At 43.3% G+C, this 23,209-nt stretch overlaps 1 protein-coding gene across 3 annotated transcripts in view; it reads left to right on the forward strand.

The window, feature by feature from the left end:
• Positions 1 to 23,209, forward strand: part of LOC118386671 (arf-GAP with SH3 domain, ANK repeat and PH domain-containing protein 2) — a 48,758-nt gene that overhangs the window by 11,856 nt on the left and 13,693 nt on the right. For all 3 annotated transcript variants that reach the window (XM_035774398.2, XM_035774399.2, XM_052523357.1), the window contains exons 2-13: positions 11,628 to 11,700; positions 12,958 to 13,103; positions 15,617 to 15,691; positions 16,027 to 16,076; positions 16,921 to 17,050; positions 17,939 to 18,024; positions 18,165 to 18,240; positions 18,732 to 18,818; positions 19,730 to 19,830; positions 20,236 to 20,305; positions 21,510 to 21,597; positions 21,784 to 21,832. In XM_035774398.2, the coding sequence (XP_035630291.1) occupies positions 11,628 to 11,700; positions 12,958 to 13,103; positions 15,617 to 15,691; positions 16,027 to 16,076; positions 16,921 to 17,050; positions 17,939 to 18,024; positions 18,165 to 18,240; positions 18,732 to 18,818; positions 19,730 to 19,830; positions 20,236 to 20,305; positions 21,510 to 21,597; positions 21,784 to 21,832 (1,031 nt within the window). The remainder of the gene's footprint in view (positions 1 to 11,627; positions 11,701 to 12,957; positions 13,104 to 15,616; positions 15,692 to 16,026; positions 16,077 to 16,920; positions 17,051 to 17,938; positions 18,025 to 18,164; positions 18,241 to 18,731; positions 18,819 to 19,729; positions 19,831 to 20,235; positions 20,306 to 21,509; positions 21,598 to 21,783; positions 21,833 to 23,209) is intronic.

Here is a 23,209-nt window from a genome sequence, read left to right on the forward strand (position 1 = left end):
AGGCTTAAATTGAAGATGTGGCAAATAGGAGAGGCAATATCATCTGCTATAATCCTCAGTAATTGTCCATCTAGATTGTCAGACCCTGGTGGCTTGTCATTGTTGATAGACAACAATAATTTTTCACCTCTTCCACACGGACTTTACGGAATTCAAAAGCACAATTCTTGTCTTTCATAATTTGGTTCGATATACTTGGATGTGTAGTGTCAGGGTTTGTTCCTGGCATGTCATCCCTAAATTTGCTAATCTTGCCAATGAAAAAGTAATTAAAGTAGTTTGGAATATCATTGGGCTTTGTGATGAATGAAACGAAGGAGCCGAGTTGGCTTTTTCCCCCCAAAATTAATTTAAGGTGCCCCAAAGCTTTTTATTATATTCTTTATATAAATCATCTTTGTTTCATAGTGTAGTATATTTTTATTTAGTTTAGTTTAGTATGTTTGCCAGTCAGACAGGCTGTGTCAGTATCAGCAAGCTGCACGTAACACCCTGGACCAGAGCTATGGTGTGTGGTGGATCACTATTTAATCTAGTCTAGCTCAGACCTGGCTGTGTGGCTACCTGTACTGTACATCACTGCTGCATCCTGGGAGAGTCCCTGGGGCCTGGACTGGTGTTGGGCTGCTGCAACTGTCCTAGAATGTTATCTTTCTTTCTCTTTCTTTTTATCCTCCCTCTCTCTGACTGCCCAGCCTGTCCCAGCTTGCTCGCTCCCATGCTTTCCTGGGCTGGGTGAGTGTCTGCCAGCCAGTCCATTGGGCTGCTGGGGCTGTGGGAAAACCAGAAGGCTATTTGTTTTCAAGTGTGCATTCCTGCATGTACAGAACCAGTCAAAAGTTTGGACACACCTACTCATTCCAGAGTTTTTCTTTATTTGTACTATTTTCTACATTGTACAATAATAGTGAATACATCAAAACTATTAAATAAAACATATGGAATCATGTAGTAACCAAAAAATGTTAAACAAATCCAAATATATTTGAGATTTGAGATTCTTCAAAGTAGCCAACCTTTGTCTTGATGACAGCTTTGCACACTCTTGGCATTCTCTCAACCAGCTTCATGAGATAGTCACCTGGAATCCATTTCAATTAACAGGTGTGCCTTGATAATTTGTGGAATATCTTTCCCTCTTAATGTGTTTGAGCAAATCAGTTGTGTTGTGACAAGGTAGGGTTGGTATACAGAAGATAGCCCTATTTGGTAGTAGACCAAGTACATATTATGGCAATAACAGCGCAAATAAGCAAAGAAAAACGACAGTCTATTACTTTAAGACATGAAGGTCAGGCAATCCGGAAAGTGTCAAGAACTTGGAAAGATTCTTGAAGTGCCATCGCAAAGACCATCAGGCTCTATGATGAAACTGGCTCTCATGAGGACCACCACAGGAAAGGAAGCCTCAGAGTTACCTTTGCTGCAGAGGATACGTTTATTAGAGTTACCAGCCTCAGAGAATGCAGCCCAAATAAATGCTTCACAGAGTTAAAGTAACAGACACATCTCAACATCAACTGTTCAGAGGAGACTGTGTAAATCAGACCTTCATAGTCGAATTGCTGCAAAGAAACCACTACTTAAGGACACTAATAATAAGAAGACACTTGCTTGGCCCAAGAAACACGAGCAAACAGTGGAAATCTGTCGTTTGGTCCGTTGAGTCCAAATTTGAGATTTTTGGTTCCAACCGCATTGTCTTTGTGAGGCACAGAATAGTGTGTGTGGTTCCCACCGTGAAGCATAGAGGAGGAGGAGGTGTGATGTGGGGGTGCTTTGCTGGTGACACTGTCAGTGATTTATTTAGAATTCAAGGCACACTTAACCAGCATGACTACCACAGCATTCTGCAGCGATACGCCATCCCACCTGGTTTGTGCATTGTGGGACTATCATTTGTTTTCAACGGGACAATGACCCAACACACCCCCAGGCTGTGTAAGGGCTATTTGACCAGGAAGGAGTGTGATGATGTGCTGCATCAGATGACCTGGCCTCCACAATCACCTGACCTCAACCCAATTGAGATTGTTTGCCATGAGTTGGACCGCAGAGTGAAGAAACAGCAGGCAGCAAGTGCTCAGCATATGTGGGAACTCCTTCAGGACTGTTGGAAAAACATTCCAGGTGAAGCTGGTTGAGAGAGAGCTGTCATCAAGGCAAAGGGTGGCTACTTTGAAGAATCTAAAAAATAAAATATATTTTGATTTGTTTAACACTTTTTAGGTTACTATATGATTCCATATGTGTTATTTCATAGTTTTGATGTCTTCACTGTTATTCGACAATGTATAAAATAGTACAAATAAAGAAAAACCCTTGAATAAGTCGATGTGTCCAAACTTTTGACTGGTACTGTAAGTTGACCATTTTAAAGTGATTTTTACACTATTGAGTTCAACTGAGGCAAACCAAACTGTACTGAGCTAACCTGGTTACTCATCCACCATAGTTTCTAGAACCGGCAATGTGGCCAAAAAAAAATATCAGAGCCAGCGGAATTTGGTTTGGGTCTGCATGACAGTGTACAGAGGATCTAAGACATTGATTCAAGGAGATGCTTTTGACACAACAGTCTCATCAGGTCTGTCAGTTGGGGGCCTCCAGACACCCACCTGCACTGCTACTGTGATGTGCTGTGACTCAGAGGTAGAGTCAACCAAAGCTACATGTGATGATGACTGTAGGCTACATGTATAGCTTCATGAGCAGATTTCAGTGCCCCCAGCATACACAGTCATCAGAATTTAGAGTTTGTACAGTGATTAATCTCGGACAGGGGATCGTGATATGCCTCTTTAAAATTATGAGCAAATGGCATTGAGAGGAGGAACTAAACCATGAAAATGGCTAATTGAAGGGGAGAATCCTATCCTTGCTGTGAGAACTGAACTGTTGGAAACTGGGAATATCCCCTTCTTTATTCTGGTTTATAAAAGTCCCTTTCATGTTGTTTGTGTATCCACCCAAGAATATATAACTTAGTAATTACTGTACATAGAAATTCACACAGGAATGAGAAAAATGGGTTAGTCGTAGGGCTGACCCCATTTCGTCGACTGGTTGATTGTTTGTTCAATAGGCTATTGGTCGACCGAGATTTCTTTAGTCGAGCAGTCACCATTTTGTTTTGTTCATGGTGCACAAGACACCTGTCTGATTTGCACCTGTCTCAGTGGACTGATCCATTGCGGAGGCCACGGGGATGGCACAGTCCATCACTCTAAAACATGTGATACTGATATTGCATATGGTTGTGTTATGTAAAAAAATAATGGTGCAACACAAACAAATATAATATTATTTGATAACAAATGCGCTTTCTCACGCCCTGGATGTGGTCGCTGCCCGCGGCTCTGAAACATAATATTCAGTGCGCCGTAGAATTGGCACCTTTCCTTATGTTGCTATGTGCATAATAGCAAGGTTAACCAGCACATTGGGATTGAGAACAATGTGGCAGAGGCAGCAGCAGTAGAGACGAGGAAATAGCCCTTGCCTTCAGCCCTATTCGGACGGGATTAGTTCCGCTGGGGGAGGTCGGGTAATGTAATTATGAGCACAAACACAAAACACTACATCGGTCATTTTAGTCCCATCCGAATTTGCCATGGCAGTAATTTGTACATGGCAGGAGTTTAAAAATTCCAGCCAGAACAACCTACTGTTTGGCGAACTCCAAGGTCCTCTGAAAGTACTAGTCCCGTGCGAATCGTAATCCCTGTGTGTTGAGAGAAATGTGGTGTGGCTCACAATTTGAGCAAGGAAACAATAACTGATTAGATACATTGAACAAAGTACTGTGCATAGCCTATATATGAAGGGCCAACATTTATCAACTTTCAAATCAAATGTTATTGGTCAAATACACATGGTTAGCAGATGTTAATACGAGTGTATAGCGAAGTGCTTGTGCTTCTAGCTCCGACGTGCAGTAATATCTAACAAGTAATCTAACAATTTCACAACAACTACCTTATACACACAAGTGTAAAGGAATGAATAAGAATATGTACATATAAATATATGGATGAGCGATGGCCAAACGGCATAGGCAAGATGCAGTAGATGGTATAGAGTACAGTACATACATATGAGATGAGTAATGTAGGGTATGTAAACATTATGGATGATAGTGGAGTGAATAGGCTGTTGCACCTTCTTCCCCACGCTGTCTGTGTGGGTGGACCATTTCAGTTTGTCCGTGATGTGTACGCCCAGGAACTTAAAACTTTCCACCTTCTCCACTGCTGTCCCATCGATGTGGATGGGGGGTGGGGGGATGCTCTCTCTGCTGTTTCCTGAAGTCCACAATCATCTCCTTTGTTTTGTTGACGTTGAGTGTGAGGTTATTTTCCTGACACCACACTCCGAGGGCCCTCACCTCCTCCCTGTAGGCCGTCTCGTCGTTGTTGGTAATCAAGCCTACCACCGTGGTGTTGTCTGCAAACTTGATGATTGAGTTGGAGGCGTGCATGGCCATGCAGTCATGGGTGAACAAGGAGTGCAGGAGAGGGCCGAGAACGCGCCCCTGTGGGGCCCTAGTGTTGAGGATCAGTGGGGTGGAGATGTTGTTTCCTACCCTCACCACCTGGGTGGCGGCCCGTCAGAAAGTCCAGGACCCAGTTGCACAGGGCGGGGTCGAGACCCAGGATCTCAAGCTTAACGACGAGTTTGGAGGGTACTATGGTGTCATATGCTGTAAGTGAATGCTTTTGTTCATATGCTTTGTGCATATGAATTGAATATTGCCAAATGTATCAGTAAAAAATATTGTGCCTTTTGCTGTTAATAGATCGAAATGATTTGTTCACTTTCGCATGCATAGCCTTAACTCATCTCAAGTACAAGTGCACTGTTTAGCTCACACCTGAAGGCTGGGGGACATTTAGGACGCCTACTGCGGATCGCTAAAAAATTCAAATGATTATGATCTAATATTATGACATTTACATTTACATTTAAGTCATTTAGCAGACGCTCTTATCCAGAGCGACTTACAAATTGGTGCATTCACCTTATGACATCCAGTGGAACAGCCACTTTACAATAGTGCATCTAAATCTTTTAAGGGGGGTGAGAAGGATTACTTTATCCTATCCTAGGTATTCCTTAAAGAGGTGGGGTTTCAGGTGTCTCCGGAAGGTGGTGATTGACTCCGCTGTCGTGAGGGAGTGTGTTCCACCATTGGGGAGCCAGAGCAGCGAACAGTTTTGACTGGGCTGAGCGGGAACTGTACTTCCTCAGTGGTAGGGAGGCGAGCAGGCCAGAGGTGGATGAACGCAGTGCCCTTGTTTGGGTGTAGGGCCTGATCAGAGCCTGGAGGTACTGAGGTGCCGTTCCCCTCACAGCTCCGTAGGCAAGCACCATGGTCTTGTAGCGGATGTGAGCTTCCAACTGGAAGCCAGTGGAGAGAGCGGAGGAGCGGTGTGACGTGAGAGAACTTGGGAAGGTTGAACACCAGACGGGCTGCGGCGTTCTGGATGAGTTGTAGGGGTTTAATGGCACAGGCAGGGAGCCCAGCCAACAGCGAGTTGCAGTAATCCAGATGGGAGATGACAAGTGCCTGGATTAGGACCTGCGCCGCTTCCTGTGTGAGGCAGGGTGACCAGGAACTCTGCGGATGTTGTAGAGCATGAACCTACAGGAACGGGCCACCGCCTTGATGTTAGTTGAGAACGACAGGGTGTTGTCCAGGATCACGCCAAGGTTCTTAGCGCTCTGGGAGGAGGACACAATGGAGTTGTCAACCGGGATGGCGAGATCATGGAACGGGCAGTCCTTCCCCGGGAGGAAGAGCAGCTCCGTCTTGCCGAGGTTCAGCTTGAGGTGGTGATCCGTCATCCACACTGATATGTCTGCCAGACATGCAGAGATGCGATTCACCACCTGGTCATCAGAAGGAGGAAAGGAGAAGATTAATTGTGTGTCGTCTGCATAGCAATGATAGGAGAGACCATGTGAGGTTATGACAGAGCCAAGTGACTTTTGTATAGCGAGAATAGGAGAGGGCCAGAACAGAGCCCTGGGGACACCAGTGGTGAGAGCGCGTGGTGAGGAGACAGATTCTCGCCACGCCACCTGGTAGGAGCGACCTGTCAGGTAGGACTGCAATCCAAGGCCTAAGCGCCGGAGATGCCCAACGGAGAGGGTGGAGAGGAGGATCTGATGGTTCACCGAAGGCACGATAGGTCTAGAAGGATGAGAGCAGAGGAGAGAGAGTTAGGCTTTAGCGGTGCGGAGCGCCTCCGTGATACAGCGAAGAGCAGTCTCAGTTGAATGACTAGTCTTGAAACCTGACTGATTTTGGATCAATAAGGTCATTCTGAGAGAGATAGCAAATGGGAGAGCTGGCCAAAATGGCTACGTTCAAGAGTTTTGGAGAGAAAAGAAAGAAGGGATACTGGTCTGTAGTTGTTGACATCGGAGGGATCGAGTTTAGGTTTTTTCAGAAGGGGGTGCAACTCTCGCTCTCTTGAAGACGGAAGGGACGAGCCAGCGGTCAGGGATGAGTTGATGAGCGAGGTGAGGTAAGGGAGAAGGTCTCGGAAATGGTCTGGAGAATAGAGGAGGGGATAGGGTCAGCGGGCAGGTTGTTGGGCGGCCGGCCGTCACAAGACGCGAGATTTCATCTGGAGAGAGGGGAGAAAGAGGTCAGAGCACCGGGTAGGGCAGTGTGAGCAGACCCAGCGGTGCACGTTGACTTAGCAAACGAGGATCGGATGTATGACCTTCTTTTCAAAATGGTTGTGCAAGTCATCTGCAGAGAGGGAGGAGGGGGGAGGGGGAGGAGGATTCAGGAGGGAGGAGAAGGTGGCAAAGAGCTTCCCTGGGTTAGAGGCAGATGCTTGGAATTTAGAGTGGTAGAAAGTGGCTTTAGCAGCAGAGACAGAGGAGGAAAATGTAGAGAGGAGGGAGCGAAAGGATGCCAGGTCCGCAGGGAGGAAATAGTTTTCCTCCATTTCCGCTCGGCTGCCCGGAGCCCTGTTCTGTGAGCTCGCAATGAGTTCGAGCCACGGAGCGGGAGGGAGGACCGAGCCGGCCTGGAAGATAGGGGACATAGAGAGTCAAAGGATGCAGAAAGGGAGGAGAGGAGGGTTGAGGAGGCAGAATCTGTGTGTTGGAGATAGGTTGGAGAAGGTTTGAGCAGAGGGAAGAGATGATAGGATGGAAGAGGAGACAGCGGGGGAGAGAGAGCGAAGGTTGGGACGGCGCGATACCATCCAAATGGCAGTGTGGGAAGTGTTGGATGAGAGCGAGATGGAAAAGGATACAAGGTAGTGGTCGGAGACTTGGAGGGGAGTTGCAATGAGGTTAGTGGAAGAACAGCATCTAGTAAAGATGAGGTCAACGTATTGCCTGCCTTGTGAGTAGGGGGAAGGTGAGTGGGTGAGGTCAATAAAATAGTGGAAAGAAGGAGGCAGAGAGGAATGAGTCAAAGGTAGACGATGGGGAGGTTAAAGTCGCCCAGAACTGTGAGAGGTGAGCCGTCCTCAGGAAAGGAGCTTATCAAGACATCAAGCTCATTGATGAACTCTCCGAGGGGACCTGGAGGGCGATAAATGATAAGGATGTTAAGCTTGAAAGGGCTGGTAACTGTGACAGCATGAAATTCAAAGGAAGGATAGACAGATGGGTAAGGGGAGAAAAGAGAATGACCACTTTGTTTTGGGAGAGATGAGGATCCTTTGCCACCACCCACTGACCAGAAGCTCTCGGGGTGTGCGAGAACACGTGGGCGGACGAAGAGAGAGCAGTAGGAGTAGCAGTGTTATCTGTGGTGATCCATGTTTCCGTCAGTGCCAAGAAGTCGAGGGACTGGAGGGAGGCATAGGCTGAGATGAACTCTGCCTTGTTGGCCGCAGATCGGCAGTTCCAGAGGCTACCGGACCCTGGAACTCCCGTGGGTCGTGCGCGCTGGGACCACCAGATTAGGGGACCCAGTTGCCACGCGGTGTGGAGCGTTTGTATGGTCTGTGCAGAGAGGAGATAACAGGGATAGACAGACACATAGTTGACAGGCTACAGAAGAGACTACACGTCTCGAATGTTCAGAAAGTTAAGCTTACGTAGCAAGAATCTTATTGACTAAAATGATTAAAATGATACAGTACTGCTGAAGTAGGCTAGCTGGCAGTGGCTGCGTTGTTGACTTTGTAGACTAGCTGGCAGTGGCTGCGTTGTTGACACTACACTAATCAAGTCAATCAATGACGACACCATACCAAAGATGGTTTGGTACTGTTTACAAACTTGGTAAACCAAGCTGGAGTTATCAGTTATCAGCCCTGTTATCTCCTGGAATATCTTCACACCTAGAAAAAAAAACTCCAGGCTTCCGTCATAACTGCACATTTATTGGAAAAAAGGAACAATTACAGAGGGTAGTTTGGAAAAAAAAACAATCTTGTCCGAATCGTCATCTGGAATAACAGACATTCTGGGGTAATATTTACATAACCAACGTTCTCTAGTAATACTAGTCCCGTGTGAATAGTGCTTAGCATAATTGTCTAAGAAAATTGGGGAAGAGAGCAAACCCAAACTTAATTAGGTCTATAATCAATAGCCTAACTGTTAAATGTGCCTGGCTTTAAAAATCATCCATATATATCTACAGAAATAAGACAAATCTTGCTTCTGTTGCCTGTTTGTTCTTAGTAGCCTACTGATTCCGTGAGCACCAAGCCTCATGCAATGGCTATGTGTCGGATAAAGCAATTTACAGATTTTTCTGTTTTTAATCTTTGCTATGCTGTAATAAAGGCTTTTTAAAAAATGTTTAGAACAGACTGGTATTACTTATAACTGATTTAGTGTTGTTTACACTGTTCCAAACAAGCAGAAAAATAATACTGTAATCTAATAGCACCTGTTTGTCACACATACTATGCACACAGCCTTCGCTCCTATACCCTCCTTTTTCTTGATCTCCTTCTTATTGCTATTATTACAATTATTACGATCATCATTATAATAATATGTCATATCTTTATCATTAGTAGGCTTTGTATAGTAGCCTTGCTTAACCACCATCAAGCTGTAGGCCTAAGAGCGCCTGCTGTTATTAAGTCTTAGTACTGTAACTTACTTAGGCCTATAGTTCAATATATATGCTACTGTATCAATCAATCATTCAGTCGTTCATGCCGTCACACAGCAGACGATACATTCATGCTTTGAAATGTAATCAAGCATTTTCGTTTTGAAATGAATTAACAAAAGGAAGCTTTGAATAATTAGCCTAAACAATAAATAAAAGCCACTATTCACAAAAGCATGCGACTGTTTTTAGTTTGCTGTACTAAAGGCTTTATACAGTTAAAGTCAGAAGTTTACATACACTTAGGTTGGAGTCATTAAAACTCGTTTTTCAACCACTCCACAAATGTGTGCCCTCTGGTCTGATGAAACAAAAATAGAACTGTTTGCCCATAATGACCATCATTATGTTTGGAGGGAAAAGGGGGAGGCTTGCAAGAACACCATCCCAACCGTGAAGCACAGGGGTGACAGCATCATGTTGTGGAGGTGCTTTGCTGCAGGAGGGACTGGTGCACTTCACAAAATAGATGGCACCATGAGAAAATTATGTGGATATATTGAAGCAACATCTCAAGACATCAGTCAGGAAGTTAATGCTTAGTCGCAAATGGGTCTTCCAAATGGACAATGACCACAAGCATACTTCCAATGCTGTGGCAAAATGGATTAAGGACAACCAAGTCAGGGTATTGGAGTGGCATCACAAAGCACTGACCTCAATCCTGTAGAAAATTTGTGGGCAGAACTGAGAAAGTGTGTGCGAGCAAGGAGGCCTACAAACCTGAATCAGTTACACCAGCTCTGTCAGAAGGAATGGGCCAAAGTTCATCCAACTCATTGTGGGAAGCTTGTGGAAGGCTACCTGAAACGTTTGACCCAAGTTAAACAATTTAAAGGCAATGCTACCAAATACTAATTGCGTGCATGTAAACTTCTGACCCACTGGGAATGTGATGAAAGAAATAAAAGCTGAAATAATTCATACTCTCTACTATTATTCTGACATTTCACATTCTTAAAACAAAGTGGTGATCCTAACTGACCTAAGACAGGGAATTGTTACTAGGATTAAATATCAGGAATTGTAAAAAAACAGAGTTTAAATGTATTTGGCTAAGGTGCATGTAAACTTCAGACTTCAACTGTATATATTTTTTATTCGTTAGAACAGACTCTCTGTAACACTTGTTTATTTAGTGTAAATAGTGTAAAAATCATAATATTGCGATCTAGCAGCACCTGTTTGGCACACATAATGCTCATGCAATGCTTGCTTCTATACCTTCCTTTTTCTTGATCTTCAGTTGTTTCCACAACTAAGTCAAATGTATTCCACAGATCTGACTTCTCCTTTTCCTGACCAACCGGTAACCATTCAGCCATTTCTTTTTCACGTCTTTCCGCATCCATTTTGTGTGTCAACATTACTGTGTTCGGAGTTTGTTGTAACCAATTAATGATGTGATATTGATAGGCTATAGGTCAGGCCCAATTGGTCACGTGCATGCAATGTTTATGTTTCACATAAAGAGAGCGAGCAGAGGTTGAGGGAATACGGAATGATTTTCGTTTTTTTTTTTTATCTGATTTTCAGTCAGAAAGAAGTAAGAAAACTAAATGGCTGAAATGATGTGGCAGCTTCAGCACAGACAGGGCAATAAACACTTGCTGGGCTGTTGTGCCTTTTCGCTGCAGTGGGGAGCGAGACAACGTCCGGCAGTCACACAGACACTCGCTGTCATATTTTTTTTATGACATTGTGACCGTCAGGCTCTTTCTCAAATAATGTGTGTGTCTTAATTATTTAATAAAACCGTGTACTTAAAGCTCAGTGCACACAGTGCCTTGCAAAAGTATTAATCCGCCTTGGCGTTTTTCCTATTGTGTTGCATTACAACCTGTAATTTAAATAGATTTTTATTTGGATTTCATTTGGATTTTTTTTTTTTTCTAGTCGGGGACAGCCCTCGCAGTTGAATGAGCTCATCTACCTAATTCATGTGTTTCTATATTATAGTTCAATAGGCCATTATAGTACTGTACCACCTGTTCTCCACAGTTCCTAAGTGCGGTTTTCCCACAAAGCATTTCCTTTGTTTCTACAGCCTCTCTTAAGGTTTCTGAGCTACATATCAGCGCATGCGTCCCAAATGGCACCCTGTATTCCCTATATAGTGCACTACGTTTAACCAGAGCCCTATGGGCCCTGATCAAAAGTAGTGCACTACATGGGGAATATGGTGCTATTTGGACACACACAAGAGTGGCTGCCTGTCGCTATAGCATTAGTACTATGGTTGAGCAGGCAGGCGTGGGCTTGGCTGGCACGTTGCCATGTCTGTTGTTACTGTCTAAACAGTAGGGCTGGGCTCAGGGCAGCATGACCATACTTCTCTAATCTCAAGGAAATTCAACCATATAGTGACTAAGGGCTGGGCTATGAATTGTGTGTGTGTGTGTTTGTGTGTGGGCTGGGAGAGAGAAGAGAGGGATACTGTATAGAGGGAAATAGAGTAGTGACAGTATCTCTTTCTCTATACCTGCCTTACTGATCTTCCCCTTTGTGCTCTCTCCCCTAGGCTCTAGACGTAGACCGGGGAGTACTTTCCAAGATCAAGAAGTCTGTCAAGGCCATAAACAACTCTGGCCTGGGTGAGTACAGCACAACGCAACACAGCATAGTACAGTACAGCACTGTGCTTTACAGTATAGTAGGCCAGGCCTATAGTATTATACATTACAGTACAGTGAGTCAGTCCTGGTATACATTTTCCATATACTGTATACTGTTATAGCATCTATATCACTACACCCACTCAAGTTTCACACTTTTTTGTTTACGTGCTAACCTCAGAACTTTTTAGTTGTGCAGCATGTTGGTATATTTCAAGAGATTGCACAGTAATCTCTTGTACCATTCAGTGTTTGGTGCAGCACCCTCTTGTTTTCATTTGACCTCTCAATGCTTCTTAAACTACAATAGACTTTACTGTATCGACACGGACACAGATTGGAGCGATTGCAGTGTTTCACCTACCATTGAACATTTTGATCCCAGAGGATCTGGATCTTGATTTTGGGGGCCTTCACACGCCACCTGGAAATCGAAGGTGAAGTGTGACCTTGAAGGTTGAAGTGTATGAAGAAGGCGAAGTGTAACCTTGAAAGAGCGATTGAGACAGAGAATTAGAGGGATATCGCCTCTCCACATTCCTCCCATTCCACACACCTGTCCCAGCAGGCCAAAAGAACAGAGGTGTTGCTCTTGTAACTCCAGTCCTTCCTATAATACGGTATATTAAGAGTCCCTAGGCCCAGGCCTTTTCTCTCCATGACTGAACCTCTCCACCCTTCACCCAGTCCACAGACCTTCCAGTGTAGTCCCAGGCCTGAGTCATAATCCTGGGGTGTTTTTGAAACCAATCAGGAGTTGGTAATCATGGCTCTAATCGAGTGTGATCTGCACATGCTGGTAATACCTTAGCGCTTGCTTTGGTTTGGAGCTGCTCTTAGTTTGTTACACACACTTTGCACGCCCTTACATGCTGTTCATTGTTTAAGAAGAGGCCGTGTGAGAGTGGCTTCATTAGCCTGGTCCCAAGATCTGTTTGTGCCGTCTTGACAACTCCTATGGTCAAGCTTATTGGTGATTAGTCATAGGCAAAGCGTTTCCATTTTATAGGTCCAGGTCAACTTAGAAACATGGACAGTATCACAGAGATGTGAAATGTCCACTAAAAAGTCACCTGGATTGCATAGCATAGAAGATAATATGAATATGGGAGTCTGTGTAGAGCCACTTGTAATTGTTTTTTTTAAATGACGTAAAGTGTGTTGTGATGATCCATTACTTAAACTCTGGTTCGACTTGACCACTGACTGCAAGTGACCGCCGTGTGTGTTTCCCAGCCCACTTTGACAATGAGGAGCAGTACATCCAGTCTATGGAGAAGTTTGGGGACAACTGTGTCTGTAGAGAGGACCCTGAGGTGGGCTCAGCCTTCATCATGTTTTCCGTCTTTACCAAAGAGCTCACAGCCCTCTTCAAGAACCTGGTGAGACCCCACCGCACATGCACACACACACACACACACACACACACACACACACACACACACACACACACACACACACACACACACACACACACACACACACACACACACACACACACACACACACACACACACACACACACACACACACACACACACACACACACACACACACACACACACGCACACAGCTATACACTGTCACATACTGTGTCTCTACCTCCTTTCTCTCTCCACCTCTCAAATACCTCCATTATGGCCCTTGTTTTCCTCTTATTCATAGTTTTTATCTGTCCTTTCATTTGACCTGTTGCAACCATGCGTGTGGAGTGTAACACTTTTGAAGATATCTAGACCTATTTAAGACTATGTAACAGGCAGAACTAGCCTTTTAAGACATTGTGCAAGAGGGGGTTGAGTTCTCAGTTGCTATTTTCATAGTGTGAATTGTTAGCGTTTCCTTCACACCTTGTGATGGGTGACTTGTGAAGAGTTTAGGCTTTCTTGAACAGAGTAGCCTCTGTCAATTCAATGTAATTTAAGGGGCTTTATTGGCATGGGAAACATATGTTAACATTGCCAAAGCAAGTGAAATAGATAATAAACAAAAGTGGGAAAAAAACGGTTAAAAATGAACAGTAAACATTACACTTACAAAAGTTCCAAAACAATAAAGACATTTCAAATATCAAATTATGTCTATGTAAAGTGTTGTAATGATGTGCCAATTGCTAAAGTACAAAAGGGAAAATAAACAGAAATATACAGTTCATCGCAAAAGTATTCATCCCCCTTGGCGCTTTTCCTATTTTGTTGCATTACAACCTGTAATTTAAATGGATGTTTATTTGGATTTCATGTAATGGACATACACAAAAGTGAAATGAAAAAAAAGAACTTGTTTCAAAAAATTCCCCCCCAAAATAATTGAAAAGTGGTGCGTGCATATGTATGTGTGCATTTGCTATGAATCCCCTAAATAAGATCTGATGCAACCAATTACCTTCAGAAGTCACTTAATTAGTTAGATTGCACACTTTATTTAAGTGTCACATGATCTGTTACGGCCCCAGTATATATTCACCTGTTCTGAAAGGCCCCAGAGTCTGCAACACCACTAAGCAAGCGGCACCATGAAGACCAAGGAGCTCTCCAAACAGGTCAGGGACAAAGTTGTGGAGAAGCACAGATCTGGGTTGGGTTATAAAAAATATCAGAAACTTTGAACATCCCACGGAGCACCATTAAATCCAGTATTAAAAAATGGAAAGAATATGTCACCACAACAAACCTGCCAAGAGAGGACCACCCGCCAAAACTCGCAGACCAGACAGGGAGGGCATTAATCAGAGAGGCAACAAAGAGACCAAAGATCACCCTGAAGGAGCTGCAAAGCTCAACAGCGGACATTGGATTATCTGTCCATAGGACCACTTTAAGCCATACACTCCACAGAGCTGGGCTTTATGGAAGAGTGGCCAGGAAAAAGACATTGCTTAAAGATGAAAAATAAGTAAACACGTTTGGTGTTCGCCAAAAGGCATTTGAGAGACTCCCCAATCATATGGAGGAATGTACTCTGGTCAGATGAGACAAATATTTAGCATTTTGGCCATCAAGGAAAATGCTATGTCTGGCGCAAACCCAACAACCCCGAGAATAGCATCATGCTGTGGGGATGTTTTTCGTCAGCAGGGTCTGGGGAAACTGATCAGAATTGAAGGAATGATGGATGGCGCTAAACACAGGGAAATTCTTGAGGGAAACCTGTTTCAGTCTTCCAGAGATATGAGACTGGGACAGAGGTTCACCTTCCAGCAGGACAATAAGCATACACTCGAGTGGTTTAAGGGGAAACATTTAAATGTCTTGGAATGGCCTAGTCAAAGCCCAAACCTCAACCTTTTTTTTAAAAATATATGTTTTTTTTATTTTACTAGGCAAGTCAGTTAAGAACAAATTCTTATTTTCAATGACGGCCTAGGAACAGTGGGTGTTCAGGGGCAGAACAACATATTTGTTGTCAGCTCGGGGATTTGAACTTGCAACCTTCCGGTTACTAGTCCAATGCTCTAACCACTAGGCTACCCTGCCGCCCCAGGCATGACTTAAAGATTGCTGTAGACCAGCAGAACCCTTTAAGGAGCTGGAGCAGTTTTGCCTTGAAAAATGGGCAAGAATCCCAGTGGCTAGATGGGCAAGATTATAGAGACATACCCCAAGAGACTTGCAGCTGTAATTGCTGCAAAAGGTGTCTCTACAAAGTATTGACTTTGGGGTGGGTGAATAGTTATGCCCGCTCAAGTTTTCAGCTTTTTTTTGTCTTGTTTTTTTGTTTCACAGTAAAAAATATTTTTTGCATGTTGTGCAAATCAAATGATATACAACCCCCCCCCAAGGGACGTGAATACTTTCTCAAGCCACTGTAGGTTGTATTTACAGTGATGTTTGTTCTTCACTGTTTGTCCACGTTTCACTCTAACTCTGTCTGTCCACCTGTTTTGTGTTTGCAGTTGCAGAACATGAACAACATCATCACCTTCCCCATAGACAGTCTACTGAAAGGAGACCTGAAAGGGGTCAAAGGGGTAGGTCTACTATATATGTGTTATTAAACATTATCAATCAGTGTTGTACCATAACCAATCAGAACATGTGTTTTACAATACCAGTCAGAACAAGAGGTAGGGAGTAGGCCTGTCCCATGCTAGTCATTTTGAACACACACAGGATGGTCCTCCTAATTCCTATCCCTATAGCCATTTAAGGATTGCCTTGTAAATGACTTAATGAGCAAAGTCCATGTGACTGACCTTTAATCTGTAATATAAATCACAGTTTATGGTCAGTTTAATATTCACGACTTAAACTCATATCATGTGTCTCTCCCTTGTAATAATACTGTTATGTTCCTTTTCAACAGGATCTGAAAAAGCCTTTTGATAAAGCCTGGAAAGATTACGAAACTAAACTGTGAGTTAGAGTCACTTTACTTTCGCAAGTTTACAACTCCCTACGTTTTACCACCGCCACCACTGCAGCCGTTTGACTTTCAAACAAAATCACCATCACTTGCTATGTGTGAGTTGAGCCTAAATGAATGATTATAGCTTACGAGCACAAGGAAAAGAGGAGGGGGGCATAAGCTGCCACCACCATGAAATTGCATGTGGGTTCAGTTTAACAACAAATATGAAGGGAAAACAATGGAAGCTAGTAAAAGGTCAACTGCTGCTATTCCTAAAACAGCTGACAGACAGCCCCTTAGGAGAGAGAATGAGACTAGGCCTACAATAGCCGCACTTGCTTCCTGTTTGTATGTGAATACTCTGTCCGTCTGAGGTTATTTTATTGTCAAATGAACTATGGTATGGACAGACAAGGGGTTTACTTTACTGCAGTTATACGGCACATGTCCCTAGTCCCTACATAATCTTTTCATTTTCAAAATGACAGGTATGAAAGACATGTTTTGAAAGATTATTATAAGTTACTTAACAAAGGTAGAGATCAATCTAGTTCACTGTATGACGTCTTGGCAGGTCATTTAAGAGTTAATAGTTTACTAAAGAGCCTTGTGCAAACAAACTCCTGTGGCATAGTCATAGAGCCTTTGGGTTGATGTGAGTGGCCATGTTGGTTCGAATTGATGAATGAGAACGGTGTAATAACTCTTAACGTAAACTGATGCGAGTAAATGCTGATACCACGTGCAGCTGCTTGCTATGAGTTAATTGGTGAATGATTTTCCTCCTTCGTCCATTCGTGCGGTGCTTCACCAGCATCATCATCGCTGTGACCTCTGTGTTCCCTGCAGCACTAAGATAGAGAAGGAGAAGAAGGAGCATGCCAAGCAGCATGGGATGATACGGACAGAGTTCAGTGGCGGAGAGATCGCTGAGGAGATGGAGAAGGAGAGACGCCTTTTCCAGTTCCAGATGTGTGAGGTGAGAGGGTGTGTACCACTGGCCAGGTCCCAGTTCTGTTTCGCTGGCATCACAATTATTATTATTTAAAAAAAAAAAATGATTTCATCCTTTATTTAACCAGGTAGGCCCAGTTGAGAACAGGTTCTCATTTACAACGGCGACCTGGCCAAGATAAAGCAAAGCAGTGTGACACAAACAACAACACAGAGTTACACATGGAATAAACAAGCGTACAGTCAATGACACAATAGAACTTCTTCTAAGTCACTGTGGACTTCTTCTAAGTCTAAATACGGTGTGTACAAATGGCGTGAGGAGGTATAAGGCAATAAATAGGCCATAGTAGCAAATTAAATCAAATTTAGCAAATTAACACTGGAGTTATAGATGTGCAGATGATAATGTGCAAGTAGAAATACTGGTGTGCAAAAGATCAGAAAAGTACATTTAAAAAAAAGAAGCTATATGGGGATGAGGTAGGTAGATTGGATGGGCTATTATGATCATGGGTATTGGCTATAATGTGATGGACGTGACTGTGCTTGCTTTAACAGCAGAGCTTCCTTCAGTGTCCCTGTCCCCTTACAGGGCTCGACAAGTGATCCTCTATTTACATGAACGTTTTCCAGTCATTTAGCAGGAGCTCTTATCCAGAGCAGCTTACAGTTAGTGCATGCATCTTAAGATGGCTAGGTGGGACAACCACAACGTCTTAGCCAGTTGTGCCAGTGAAAAGTGACCAATTCAGTAGCGCGTGTGTAGACATTTCAACACCTGGGGAGTGAGGTTACTGTACAATCTAACTCAGTTACATAGAGAGCACAAACCGATCTGGGATCAGGCCAGTGCACCACCTCATCCTACCTCTCTGTGGCCATTACTAGCTGTGTGTTATTCTGTCTCCAGTATCTTCTAAAAGTGAATGAAATCGATACGAAAAAGAGGGTCGACTTCCTCCAAAACCTCATCAAATATTTCCACGCCCAGTGCAAGTATGTCATTTTCATTTATTTGGGGATTTCACATGATCAATGTTTAATTATTGGCTTTTGTCTTTTGTAGGAGGGCAAATGCTTGACCCATCTTGACTCTGAAAATTCCTGTTCTGTGTTTCTTTCCTCTCTCCTCACAGCTTCTTCCAGGATGGGCTAATCGCAGTGAAAAGCCTCAAACCTTCCATAGAGAAACTGGCGACAGACTTGATTACAGTGAGCCACTCTGTCGACCTCTATCTTTATCCTTTCCTGGTTTAATGTGTACACCGCATTTCTCACCAAATGCTTGATAAGCATTTTCCAAACAATGCTTGTTCAAAGTTTATGTAGTGTCAGTTTGAGTCTCCACAGGCCAGGAGTCAGTCCCAACACTGCTTTATAAAAAAGAGATGGAATGTTTTATCTTAATTTCCTTGAACTGAGTGTTTGGGTTGATTGTGCTGAAGTGGGTCTGAGTTGGTCTGAGAGGGGTTTTTCTCTCTATCGCTGAGGCTGCTTCACAAATGGCACACTATTCCCTATTTAGTGCACTTCTTTTGACCAAGGCCCATAGAGCTTCTGTCAAAAGTAGTAAACTATATAGAGAAGAGGGTGTCATTTGAGACTCATCCACATTTTATAATATTCTCTTTGGTAGATGCCCTGGTTTCACTGCATGTCTGTCAATAATGTGTCTCTTGACTCTCCCACGTCCTGTTTCTCAGATCAAACAGACCCAAGATGGGGAGAGGAAACAGCTGAGTCAGCTCAGAGATGTTCTCAAGTCCTCCCTACTGTCTGAACAGAAAGAGGTGAGCTCTCAATCACTGGAGTAAGAAGTGGCGGTGATTTAGAATCACACTCTCGTGATGAGGTAGCCCTGCCTGCGACTTAAAACCAGTGTCACCTTAGGTCCAAGAGGGAATTTCCTCTTGGTATTAGTAGGAGACCAGTATTTTAAAAAACAAATTATTTAACCTTTTTTTAACTAGGCAAATCAGTTAAGAACAACATTGGGCCAATTGTCCGCCGCCCAACTACATCCGGTTGTGATACAGCCTGGAATTCAAACCAGAGTCTGTAGTGATGCCCCTGGCACTGAGATGCAGTGCCTTAGACCGCAGTGCCACTCAGGAGCCCACCAGTTACATAACCTTGGTAGCAGAGAGGAAGGGACCTAATCCAATTACTTATATCAATCATTTCTCCAGACCAGTTCTAGTGCATATACTGTCATGCATTTAGTCTTACCTGTCTTGTCATAGCAAAATAGGAAAAGACACTAGTTCTACCTTAACAAACCTGTAGTCTACTACAGGATTACAGATGACTGGTCTTATGTGTCGTCTCACTTGGCTCGTGACTTACGGTTACAATGCAATAGTCAGATGATGGTTACCACCAGTGGCCAGGAGAGGGAATGTGTGCTTTCTTGGTGGACTTTAGCTCTTTCCCCAATCAAGCCTTTTTTTTCCCTCTCCTTGAACCTCGATTTTGCTGAAGGTATTGTCTGAGTTACAAATTGCACCCTTTTACCTATATTGTGCACTACTGTAGGGAGTATGGCGACATAGTGTAGTGGAGGCCTTCAGAAGAGGAGGCTGAAGAAACATGATTTGGATGAATGTCTGAGCATTGAGAGAGATGAGACTTATATATTTGTTCTGTACATGTGTGTGTGTGTGTGTGCGTGCGTGCACGTGTGTTTGTTCCTGCGTATTAGGACTCCCAGGCCAAACAGACTGGATACAGCCTTCATCAGCTCCAGGGGAATAAGGCCTACGGTACGGAATGCTGTGGAATTCTCCATAAGAGGAGCGAGGGGTGAGTGGATGACCAATATGGCCTATGGTCAGATGCAAGAACAGCTGTATATTTCCCCGGCAAAGGCAGGGAAATGTAGTTTGACTCGCAGTGGTGGGGAACCCACTGTGGACACCTTGCACTTGCGTTTTACTCGCAGCGATAGGGTGATCGGCGATAGGGTGATATTATGTCCTCTAGACATACAGTACATGATTCCATTTGCTGCTCGGGAAATGGTGTGGTTGAAGATGTGGATTGGTCATCCAGGTTATTTGAATCAGCTGTGAAGTGCCAGGGCAAAAACCAAAACGTGCACTTGGGGAGGCCCCGGGACCAAGTTTGGGAAACCCTGCTCTAGGTGAACATGTATAGAGAAGTGTTGTAGTGTCATAATGAATATTATCTCTCCCTTCTCTTCTTCAGCCTGAGGAAAGTGTGGCAGAAGAGGAAGTGTTCTGTGAAGAACGGGTTCCTGACCATCTCCCATGGAACGGTAAGAGGCTTCCTTTCGTGTTCCTGTCTTCTCCTATTGGTCACTCACTTTCCTTCATACCATGCCGTTATGCATGCTGCTTGTACATACTGCACGTCAGCCGGTGTAATTCAATTAGGTCTGTGGACGACAATGTAGACGACGAAGCACAATTACATCTTTTTGTTGTTGATGAAGAGCCAGACCACATGTTAAGACAGAGCAAGAAGAAGATGAAAAGAAGGCCACTGCGCCACTCTTAGAATTTCAATCTATGATTGAACTGTATTAACACTTGACTAAATTCCTGCTGTGCACAGGGTTTTCTCTTTCTTTTTTGACTGGATTCCTGTTGACCTCTTCTAGGAATCCAATCACAAATGGCTACAAGTTATTTCGTGCATGATATTCCTCTTGACAACATTACCCTAATGTCAAAACGTCATTAATCCTAATGGCATAGCATTGTCTCAGTTGTGATTAGGGCTGTAACGGTGACCGTATGACCGCCACACCGGCAGTCACGAGTCATGATGGCAGTCAAATTCCACTAGATTGTTTAGTCATGGTAATTAAGTTTCTCCAAGCTCTGATGCTGCTGATGGTCATTAGTAGCTTACCAAACTTCCAAACTGCCTGGTACTCAGCACTCTATCAATGCAAATGTAATCAAACACGTCATATGAGCTCATGTTGCGCAACACTTCTATAGGCTATGCAATTGCTTGAGGGGGATGGCCTCTAATAAAAAGAGGAGTATCCCATCAGCTTTCTATGGACTAGGCCTACCATATATATTTCTCAACTTCCCTAATGCACATTGCTTCTCTTTACAGCCTACCTGGCTGGAATGAAAATGAACCACGTGAAAAGTGTCCTCCATTTGCTATTTTAAGTGCATAGATTTATTTTATATTTTATTTAACCTTTATTTAACTAGGCAAGTCAGTTAAGCACAAATTGTTATTTACAATGATGGCCTACCAAAAGGCAAAAGGCATTGGGCCTTAATATGGATGTGGCTGTAAGCAGCATACCATTTAATTCAACAATGATACATTTATGGGTTACTGCAGCATTTGATAATGGTATTTTTCTGAAGTCATTTGAGTGTTTGACATCACACAACTGACTTAGTTCATGGGAAAGTTCCATATGCATGCGGTATGATACACTCTTATTTTTCTGGTCTTCTCTCATCTGTCTCTCTGCTCCTCTTTCATAGGCGAACAGACCACCAGCTAAACTCAACCTGCTAACCTGTCAAGTGAAGGTCAACCCAGATGAGAAGAAAAGCTTTGATCTCTTCTCCCGTATGTTACGCAGCAGTTTGAGGCTCATCTCCATCTCAAACCTCTGCAACCCTGGACTAGTTTTTCCCACGACAGCCATTTCATCTTCCATCTAGTACTAAGTAGTATGCCTTCCGGTAGCCTAGCTTCTCTTACTGCAACTACCTCTTACTCAATCTGATCTCATTCTTTTGTTTACCCAAACAGATGACAGAACCTATCACTTTCAAGCTGAGGAAGAGACTGAGTGTCAGATGTAAGTAGCATAGGGGTTCACTGAACCAATGTGAACTGTCTGTGCCTTTTGCACAGTGCAAGTTTGTGTGCGAACATTGTGTACACATCATTACGCAGGGTGTCCATCCACTCTGCCCAGAGTGGATGAAAACACACTTTGGTGATGAAATTTCACTTCCTTATTTTATAAAATACATTTTACCAAGACAAATATGATTCTTCATGTCTGAATCGTTCGGTGGGGTCTTTCTCTAACATGTCATTCGCATTATATCCCAAATTCGGATTTTGTGCCTAATACATCCGGTAATAAGCTCCGAGCTCTGTTGATAGAGCGGTGGCACTTTTGCACTGCAACTTTTGAGGATTTTACGTGTTGTGGTGGTAGTCTGCAAAGTTGTTTCCGTGTGTCGCAAAAAGCTAAATTAGCATGACACGAAGTTGAATTAAATGTAAACGGCGTTGAAATTTTAAAAAAAAACTTGCGTTATGCTCAGTGCTCTGTTGACATTTCACAGAGATATGCATGTTTCTGTGAGAAATCTTCAAAAGAAGAATAGCATTCATTTGAAAAGTGTATACTGAAATATGAAAATAAAACATGTCATGTCTCAAACTCGATTTCTATCTTACCTCTATATTGTTTTATGTCCTTCGGATTTAAGAAGAAAGATGAGTTCAACAGTGAGCCTGTCGGAGAGACTGTTATTTCTCAAACAGCATACAGCCTAGCTGATGCAATGCTATTTTCTTCTCTGGCCTCTGGCCTCCATAGTCACCCTAATTCTGGCCTTCCTACAAAGCTAAAAAAAAAAAAAAAATTGAACGGATTATGATAGAGATGTGAAGTTTGAACCATTGGTTTTCTCAGAGGAGTATCTACACAATTAACATTGTTTTAAAATATGTGTTTTTGATTGATCACCCTTTATCAGGGCTCATCAACTAGATTCAGCCGCGGGCCGATTTTATTTTTTGAGTGGATGGAGGCCCGGAACATAATTACAAATGATTTGTAGACTACAAATTTACAGCAGGAAGCTAAAACAGATATCATTTTTGACTAAATAATCATCACTTAAAAGGTGTATATGATCACATACACTACATGACCAAAAGTATGTGGACATGGGCTCGTTGAACATCTCATTCCAAAACCATGGGCATTAATATGGAGTTAGTCCCCTCTTTGCTGCTATAACAGCCTCCACTCTTCTGGGAAGGCTTTCCACTAGATGTTGGAAGAATGCATGGCTTTGTGCTCGATTTTATACACCTGTCAGCTGAAATAGCCAAATCCACTCATTTGAAGGGGTGTCCACATACCTTTGTGTATTTAGTGTATCTCTCTAGAATTTCCTGAATTAAAATAACTTGGAGCTGATTTGCTGGTGAT

Source organism: Oncorhynchus keta, chromosome 8, assembly GCF_023373465.1.
Source record: "Oncorhynchus keta strain PuntledgeMale-10-30-2019 chromosome 8, Oket_V2, whole genome shotgun sequence".
In the NCBI taxonomy this organism is placed as follows: domain Eukaryota; kingdom Metazoa; phylum Chordata; class Actinopteri; order Salmoniformes; family Salmonidae; genus Oncorhynchus; species Oncorhynchus keta.